Source organism: Micropterus salmoides, unplaced genomic scaffold (genome assembly GCF_014851395.1).
Source record: "Micropterus salmoides isolate LMB-PRFRI ecotype aquatic unplaced genomic scaffold, ASM1485139v1 Ms_hic_scaffold_1, whole genome shotgun sequence".
NCBI lineage: Eukaryota > Metazoa > Chordata > Actinopteri > Centrarchiformes > Centrarchidae > Micropterus > Micropterus salmoides.
Window position 1 is genome coordinate 8,889,276 of NW_024040040.1, and position 9,770 is coordinate 8,899,045.

At 42.7% G+C, this 9,770-nt stretch overlaps 1 protein-coding gene across 1 annotated transcript in view; it reads left to right on the forward strand.

Annotated features, from left to right (window-relative positions):
- Positions 1 to 9,287, forward strand: part of LOC119901207 (beta-1,3-galactosyltransferase 1-like) — a 106,541-nt gene extending 97,254 nt beyond the window's left edge. The window contains exon 3 of the mRNA XM_038716769.1: positions 6,981 to 9,287. Coding sequence (XP_038572697.1) covers positions 7,240 to 8,226 — 987 coding nt within the window. The 5' untranslated portion in view covers positions 6,981 to 7,239 and the 3' untranslated portion in view covers positions 8,227 to 9,287. The remainder of the gene's footprint in view (positions 1 to 6,980) is intronic.
- Positions 9,288 to 9,770: the final 483 nt, after the last annotated feature.

Genomic DNA, 9,770 nt, shown 5'->3' on the forward strand with positions numbered 1-9,770 from the left:
TTTTGAATGTTTAGAAGCCGACAAAATGGGTTTTAGACTTGGCAGAAGATTGGAGGAAAAGAGGATCAAATATTGAACTGTTTTTTTGTGTGTGGCTGACAATTATAAACCTCCTGTTGAGCTTATCGCATATTCAACAGCAGGAGCTTGAGATAAGGTGTTGGACTATGTCCAACTATCCAACTATCATTGGACTATGGAAAGCGTATGTCGCCATCAGCGAGGAAAGTTTACACAAGTCATTGTGCATGTTTGATATGTTGAAATTCTTAGCTCACATACTTTAAATACACGACAAAAGGTGTGTTCAAATCCTGAAATGTAGTCCCAGTTCTTAAAAGAATATTCAGCACAAACATAACGCCATATTATTCACATCCTCCCGACTTCGGTATCACAATATTCATATGCAGCTCTCACTGGCCTTGGAGTCTGTTTTGTTTCAGTGGTCGAAGGGGAAGTGTGTTTGAGTCGCTCCCTCCAGGGAAGCTGTTGTTTGTTCAGTAATCATAAAGCATATGCAGGCACTCAAAGACAATGTCACATACCCTAGAGTCATAGTGGCAAGTGTGTTTGATGAATATATTTTGGTCCTGGGTAACATGTTTTTCCTCCCTCAGACATAAAAAGCAATATTATTTCATTTATCCACTTGATTCTTGTTTTTTGTTGTTGTTATTGAATGATGTATAGAGGTCATGCCTCGCTTTCAAAAACTACTACTAGCACATCATAATGCTGCAATGTAAAGATTTCTCAAACAAATCGCTTTGGAAGCTTTGCCTAAATCAGCAGTCATGAAAACCGCAAGTGATGGGGGCTGTTTCCTGTTTTCCTCTGCCAATCATTGAAAGTGTAATATTGAAGCAGGCAGCGTGAATGTTGGTGGTGTCATCTCTCGGCTCTGAAAAATGATTTATTTACCTTCAGACGTGTCTGCCCTCTGAGCTCATCTCTCAAAGGCAGTAGACATTACAGTCTATTAAACCAACTCGCAGAAACACACATGCCGCCTTTTTGTTTTTTCTATTGCGCCCTCCCTCACTAACTCACACAGACACCCCCCCCCCCCCCCACCCCCCAAGCAAGGTCACTCTGCGCTTCACTAATGACTGCAATCAATTATCCTGTGCAACATTAAACGAGACTGAAACTCCCACATCTCTGTAGCCTTTGAGCATTTTGCTCCGCTTTACAGAGGTCACCGGATTGTAAAGACAACAGAGCAAACCATTCACGTCTGTTCAAAGCACCTGTTACCCCAGAGCAGAAATACCTAGTAAAATGTGCAATTTCTTCAATGTGTGATAACAAGGCCCCCGCTCTAAACTCCAGCTCTTGAAGCAACTGATCAAATTGGCCGCCACAAATTATTATAAAAAAATATATATTAATCAGTTTACTCGTTACGTACCACTCAGCCTAAGACATGACCTAAAATCAAGATCACGAATAATTGAACACTTTACCTCGATGACTAATAATGAATGACTAGATTTTTTGGTTCACTGACAAGGTTTGTACTGTTAACATGTTCTACTATTAAAGGTGGATTTTTTTTTCAGATTCACCAATGTCAAAAATCGATTATTTAAATGTTATTAATATAATGTTGACAGAACACAAAAGGCAGTCTGTGGCGTGCACATAACAGGGATATATCCCCCTATATTTGCCATATCTGAATGAATGAGCACTGCTACTAAAATTTGTAGCAAGTGTGTGGGTGGATGTGGTGGGTGTGAGTGAGCGAGCGAGCGAGCGAGCGGCAGAAAGTGATGCTTAAAGCGAGTGCGTAAGATGTCAGTATGGCAGTAATGTACAGTGTAGGTTACAGCGTGTCCGTTAATGAATGTCTGTCTGTTGTTTCCCCAACTGCTGGAAAGTGAAAGCAGTTGGCTAACATCTCCCTGAGCTTCAGACTCTGGTCTGGAAGCTGAGCAGGACTGGATGGGGCGGAGTCATGTGACTACACACGCGGTAGTATGTTTTTAAGGGGAAAACACTTTAACACACACAGTGGGGAAAATATTAATAGAATTAAAAAACAAAATAACTGACAAGGGAAAATCACGTCCGTTAGAAGCTCTGAATATTGGTTCGAATGACTTGTCAATTAATCGTCCAGCCTTAACTCAGCCCCTTAAAGCATAATGTCAGAAGACAAGTCTGAGAAAGACAAGTCTGAGAAAATAACCCAGATGATGTCATAGTGATGTCATCGGGGTTCTATTGCCCTGAGCTTGGAGGCTAATAACAGAGCCTGCATTATAGCTGGAAGTGTGAAAGAGGTGGGCATTTACCAGGCGGGCAGTGAGTGAGGGTCTAACGAGGCCGCCAACTGACCCTACTGCTGTTGCTATTGGTCAAAAAGATAAACATCAGGGGGAGAGTATGTCAGCCGTCTAACTAACATTCAATCTTTTGTTGTTTGTAGTTCAACAAGATCAACAGAGTGGTAACGGCTCTCTAGAGAATTCATCTAGCTGATCATCACGTCAAGTTTCAGGAGAACCTTCTACTTAATACCTTCTTAACTTAATAGTTCTGCGTCCGGATGATGAAGCTGAGGAAACTGCTTGTAAAAAATCTATTCTAAATGTTAGTGATTTAAAGGAAAAGCATTTGCTCCTCACATTTAAGGTGTTGTTGAGCATTTTTGGCTTGAAAAAAGACGATTAATCATGTATTACAGTTGTTGTACATTAGATTGATTTTGTGTCGACCGAGCAGTTGTTTCAGCTCTATACAGTACCAAGATGTAGACTGATAAAAAGCACTGCCTCCACTTACTCTCACTCGCTACCTTTCAGGAACTGGGTAAATGTTTGATCACTGTACAAAAGCATTTTAAGAGCCGTCTTCTCCGCACAAAGGTGATCATAATGTGGAGTCAGTGTGAGGCGTAATGAAGCAGCGACCAGTGCAGCAGAGCTCTGCATGAGGTTGCTAAATTGACTTCCTGGGGGGGCTACATTCAAAAGTGTTTAGCACTCAACCTGACTGCATTTTTCCCACCACAATTTCCTACTAGTTCCCCACACATGGCCTGTCGCTGTGCTGTCATGACAACCAGTTCAGATTGGCAGATAATTAGCAATAAGTCCTGTGAATAGGTGTTAATAGTAACTGTAATCATTATGTTTAATATATTTCTTCCCTCACTTTTCACACATTAATACCTGTTTTTACTGCAATGTGGTATATTTGGAGTTATTCTTTCTCTAGCATGTTTAACTGCCCTTTTATCAGCAGGGTCAGTATTTTGTCAGTATTATGATATATTGTATGGCTGGTGAAGTAGTAGTTGTACTTAAAGGTTCAGTGTGTAATATTTAGGAAGATCTATTAACAAAAATACAATATAATATAAAAAAACAATGTTTTCAGTGGTGTATAAAGAACTTACATAATATAAGATCCCCCTTACATGAAAGTCGTCATGTTGCGCCACCATGTTTCTACAGTAGCCCGAAAGGACAAACACTGAGCGTGTTTCGTCATTACGTTGAATACAGAAGAAGAATTAGTAGTAGTAGTTGTCTGGTTTGTTAGAAGTAAGAAGAGATGTAATATTTGGACAAATGGAGGACCACACGTATTATTTAGCACAAGAGCCGACAGAGCGGGTTGCCCACCGTAGCTTCTCCTACGCACTTGCAAAGGGAGGGTTGAGCGGTGACTTACGAGTTGGTTGCAATTCCTAACTCTCACCACCAGATGCCACTAACACTTACACACTGAACTTTTAAATGTTATTCTTAAACATGTCTGTATTACTTTAAAATCAAAAGTAACTAGGGATATAAACAAAGCTGACCATTCAGATATGAGCAGCTAATGCTAAAGCTGTATCTGTCACATGATGGATGCGATTTGCCACAAATGTCACACCAATTCATCTTAGAGTCATAGCTCAGTCAAACGGAAATCACACACTCGATCAAACACACACTCCAACAGTCAAATGAATCATACAAAAATGCAGTTCCACATCTTTGAATTTCTTTTTAGTATATCCATATTGAGTAATCCAGGAGATTATTGTCTGTGCAGCATGATCAGGGCCTGCTAGTAGCTTAATTTGCCAAGGTACAGATTATATATTAAACATTTCTGAGTTGTGTGTATTCCAGTAGTCAGTGTAGTTGCATGTTATCCATGATAACTGTCATGGAAACAACCTTGCGTGTTATCTCATAAGTAACCTTTAAGCAATGTGTGTGTGTGTATATATATATATATATATATATATGTGCAAATCATTTGGTAACCAAGGTAACTTGTATGTGGATCCGCATTTGAGTGTCGGTTTATTTAACACATCAGAGAGTGGAAAGGACAGAGATCAACAGAGGTGTGTTTTGCCCGTGTTGTGTTCCACATATTGAAGCAGTTCCTCATAACAAAGTTAGTGAAACGTAGCCACCACAGAGTCCCCCCCCCGTAACATTATGGCCACAAATGTCTCTTTTCCGTCCTGTGTCTACTCGGCTGTCAATACTCACCAAACAAGGTCCAGTTTCAGTCTCAGTTAATGATGCGCATTCAAGTTATTTCGCTGTGACCTCTTTGTGACACCAGAGAAGAGGAGCACAATCATTAAAACGTCACTGTGTTATTTAATTTTGCACAGATATAAAACAAAGTAAAGGTAGAAAAAAATTTAACACAAAAAATTAAGCAATTTCTTACTACTTACTGGTGTAGTCAACGTCCACTCCCAGTATGAATCAGAATACAGGTACTTTTTTGAACTAATAAGCCGAGTGTTCACGTCTATACTAGCTTTTATCATTCCGTGTGCTTCATCTGACAACAGTTGGGCACTTGACCCTCTCCCCAGACTGCTCAATAAGTAGACTGTGGTCTGTTTTGGCCTTGCATTGTTAGTTAATGCTAACCACAAATTAAAACTGAATACTCCCCACTGCAAGAGCTGTAACACTAGTAAAACTATGATCCCATGTCCTAATATTATCTTAGAAGTGAAACATATTCAGGAGAGGACTTCTACTGAGTACTAATGTAATTCAAAGTGACACGACAGCGCAAAATGATACAGCCATCTTTCAATTTGCTCTGAGGGGAAGTTAGAGCTCAGGATTTCGTGAGGTGCATCGCCAAATGAGGATATTGGTTATTCTGGGCTCCGGAAAAATGAGCGTGCTTAGTAGTTTTGGAGGATTATGAAACCAATAGACCCTCCTCAGGAAACAACAGAGGTGAAAACAGCAGTTCTGCAAACAGGATGAGGGGAGCAAGGTCAAGGAAAGGGGATGAATAGGATGATTTAGTGATTTCTGTAAGCGAGAGGGTAGAGGAGAAGGGGACAGACTGGAGATTGAGTGGCTTTAGGGAGACCGATTTCGATAGAAGCTGTCAATAAGTTAGAGACGAGCCGTGAGGAGAGGACACCTACACCCTAGCGGGGAAAAAATGACAAGGAGAAAAGTAAAGGTGGCTCAGGATGATACGAAGAAAGAACCCCAGAGTGTTGGGGGAGCTTAAAATGAGGAGTCCCAAAGAATGAACAGTGAAAAGCCAGAAGGACAGAGAGTGAGGCAAAGAAAGGCGGGGAGGGAGGCAGTGAGACATATAAACATGGATCAAGCATCCACTGAAGTAGAGAAGGAGGGAGTGATTGAGAGGGAGGAGGTGTGGAAAAGCAGCCATGATGAGATGGATTCTACTGGACCATGAGATTGATGACTCTGCTCCAGAAAGAAAAAGAGAGAGGGGGTGAAAAGATAGATAGTAGAAACCGAGGGGGGAGGAATAAGAGGAAAATCCTGATGAAAAGAACCACTGCGCCCCGCAAGACACGACAAAATCTGAAGTGTGATAAAAAGAACGAGCCATTTTTTATCTCCGCCCTTCCATCTTAAAACAGAGCACAAGCATCTTTGCACTTTTCGGTATCTCTAATAGGATCTATACCACTTTTTTTGTTCATCATCAGTTATGCATGGTTAAAAAAATATGAACTCCCCCAGAATAAGATCAGGGCTGCTGCTACATCAAAAGAGATTATTTCTGTAGCAAATAAAAGTCTGTTTGTAAAGAAGGATTAGATTTAAAATCCTGTGAATTGGTTATCCATCAGTGCCTTTGAATGCAAAGTGACATTTAACTACAGGAAGCACACAGCATTTGAGTATAATAAATGTGTGTTTTATCATATTCCATATTTAGAGCTTAAAGTCATCCCCTTATGGTCTGTCAGTGTGTCCAATTAGCACAGTAATTCTGAAAGTTGCTGCAGTTCCACAGCAGTGCCTGTCCCGCTAACGAAGGAGTAGCTCATTACAGAGTAAAATGTGTAAAATCCACAAGTATAGCTTGACATTGAGGTATGAAAGGATGATTGAGATGGGAAATGGTGGGAGTAAATGGGGAGTGAGGCCAAGAGAATGAGAGGAAGTGGATATTAATTCTTTCCCATGAGAATGTTTCACTTTCACCTTTTCTGCCTTGATCCTTCTCTCTCTCTGTCTCACCCCTCCTCCTCCTCCTCCTATTCCTCCTCCTTCTCCCCCTCCTCTCAGACTACCGGAGTGGCTCTGATTTGCCAGCCTGTGTCTGGTCCAGGGGGGATAAGAGGGAGATAAACAGCGTTTGCAAACAGAAAGTGGTCGAGGGCTGAGGCAGAGCAGGGCCTATCAATGGACAGAGCTTCCTGGGATATTCTTCAGACCACAGAGCTGTTATCAGAGGCTGTGATAGAAAGATAGGGTGACTGGCTGTGGCACAGTGCGTCCTGCCTTGCAAGTGGACTGATGTTATGGGCTGTAATGAATAGGGAATAAAATATTTTTAAATATGTCACACGCCTTGCCATAAATGCCTTTTCATGAGAATAAGCTATGGCTTGTAAAATGTTACACATCCAGTCAACATGCTTATCTTACTGCTGCAGTTTCATTATGTAGTTATGATTTATGTTGCCACTGACTGTCTGTGTTCTCATCTTTTTTTAGATGCTGTCACAGAAAGCTGAAAGCATCCGTGCAAGCTGCAATGGGACACAGTAAAGCCGTGGACATGACAAGAAATCTCTCCGGTTCGCCTTTTCAATCACAACACCACAACACTAGACAGTAGAGAAGTCCATTATCTAAAATTAATGCCAGCTGTGTTGCGGAGGCAGCCTCAAGCTGCGCCGCCAGATCTTAGACAACCCATGGAGGCGTGGCCTCAAAGTTTCCAACGCTGCTAACAACAGCCAAGTGAACAGCAATGCCTTCTAAGGTCTCCTGCTTATACTTACTGACAGTGGTTTGCTGGGCCAGCGCTCTGTGGTACCTGAGTGTGTCCCGCCCCTCCACTTCCTACGTGGGCCAGCTGACTATCCCTGTACGCAAAACACCCATGGTGAACAAGAACACCACCTTCAGTAACATCCGCACGCGCTCTCTCAACCCACATGACTTTGGCTACCTCATCAACGAGGCCAAGAAGTGCGAGGCAGAGCCGCCCTTCCTTGTCATCCTGATCAGCACCACCCACAAGGAATTCGACGCCCGTCAGGCCATCCGAGAGACATGGGGTGACGAGAGCACGTTTCCAGACATGCGTGTGGTCACGCTCTTCTTGTTGGGCCGCAGCACTGATGCTGTCCTCAACCAGATGGTGGAGCAGGAGAGTCAGATCTTTCATGACATTGTAGTGGAGGATTTTATCGACTCATACCACAACCTGACGCTTAAAACGCTGATGGGCATGCGCTGGGTGGCCACATTTTGCTCTAAGGCTCAATATGTCCTCAAGACAGACAGTGACATCTTTGTCAACATGGAGAACCTTATCTATAACCTCCTGAAGCCCACCACCAAGCCCAGAAGAAGGTACTTCACCGGCTACGTCATCAACGGTGGGCCAATCAGAGACATGCGCAGCAAGTGGTACATGCCCAGGGATCTGTACCCAGAGAGCAAGTACCCACCCTTCTGCTCCGGCACCGGCTACGTCTTCTCGGCAGATGTGGCCGAGCTCATATACAAGACCTCCTTACACACCAGACTGCTGCACCTGGAGGACGTGTACGTCGGTGTGTGCCTCCGTAAGCTGGGCATCCACCCCTTCCAGAACAGCGGCTTCAACCACTGGAAGATGGCCTACAGTCTTTGCCGCTACCGCCGGGTGGTCACCGTCCACCAGATCTCGCCCGAGGAGATGCACCGCATCTGGAACGACATGACCAGCAAGAAACACCTTAAATGTTAGCAGGACTGATAGCAGTAGCACCCGCGGGAGAGTCAGGGAGGAATTGAATGCCCTCTTATCACCTGCTCTCCATCATTGGCATTGGAAAATGCTGTCAGCATGTAGCACTGAGCTGGAGGTACAGTATTGACAAAGCATCCAGGTCCGTGTCCATACACCGTTTGCTTTGCCAGGAGTCTCTATAGTGCAAGGCCAAAGCAAACTCCTTTATACTCTATGTCCTCCCTGACTTCCAAGGTGTTTTTGAGAGTTGACTCAACTCAGACTCACAAAGTAGGCACAAAGTTGGTGTGCTAAGTGTTCAGCTGGTTGGTTGTCATTGCCAGCAGCACTATGCTTTTTATAGGGAAATACAAGACAGGAAGCTTACAGGCTTGTGTTAAACTACTCATTTATACAAAGACACAAACTGTTCCCAATTACTCAACTGCAGATTACCTAAATGACAACGCTTCTTTGAACCTAGACATTTGCCTCTTGGGTTGATTCCAAGCTCTAATTATGAATGTTCCTCATGTATTTTCAGTTGTTGTACTTTTTGAACAAGGTGTTAATGTTGGATGTACTGTCTGGCACTGCAGCAGCTGTCGTCATCGTGAGGACCATGGTGAGTTTACCGTGTAATGACTCATTCATTAATGAAACACATGTTTCATGTTGCTCTTACTTTAGGAAAGCAGCAGAATTAGGAGTATTAATGGTCAGACCTGTTTGCCTCTGTAAAGTTCTTTTCAGAATCAGACATATTTTCTTAGAACACATCCACAGGTCTTTGTATTGTGGAACTGAAAAAAAAAAAACATTGTCAAAAAGTATCCGGACAGCGTGAAGATATCGGCTGCTTGCATTCCCATGTGAATGTTACTTCTGTTAATGTGTAATGTGCAGTTATTTGTCTCAGGCAGTGCTGTGAGCAGGCTGCAGACTATTATATTTTCTATTACTTGAACTTGAAGGAGAGCAGATTTACTGTAAGAGCTGTGTACAGAGGAGAAATATTACATTTTTGAGTGCTTTCTTCTTTTCAATTACTTGAGATTAAATAAACCGCTTTTATAAGACTTGATATTGTATTTATTACAGAAAACAACATAAAAGATTTTATTCTGCTCGATTTAATACACGTAATTTGTAATGAATACACCGCGTGGATATAAGGAAACTAGATTACTCTGAGGTGCTTCGGTGTGACTGTTGGAAAACATGAGCCGTAGAAATGAAAGCGTCTCATTAGGACTGCTGTTCATTGCAGCAGCTGTGCTCAGTTTGAAGCGGGTCCCGGCTCTCAACACGTCACTAACGGGCAAATGCTGAGTGCCGCTCTGGAAACAACACGGCGGCGTTCTTCTTCCATGCAGGTGTTGCCGTGTGTGTTTGTGTGTAAATGGCGAGCAGACAGCATGCAATGTGTGATTAAATCAAATGTAGCATCTGTGTAATTGGCAGCTGAGCGGCTGTTTTCAACAGTAATGTCTTAACAAGAGGAATTACTGAGGCGAATGGATTTCTTATACAGAAACCATTTTTGTTTTCAGTGTGCCATA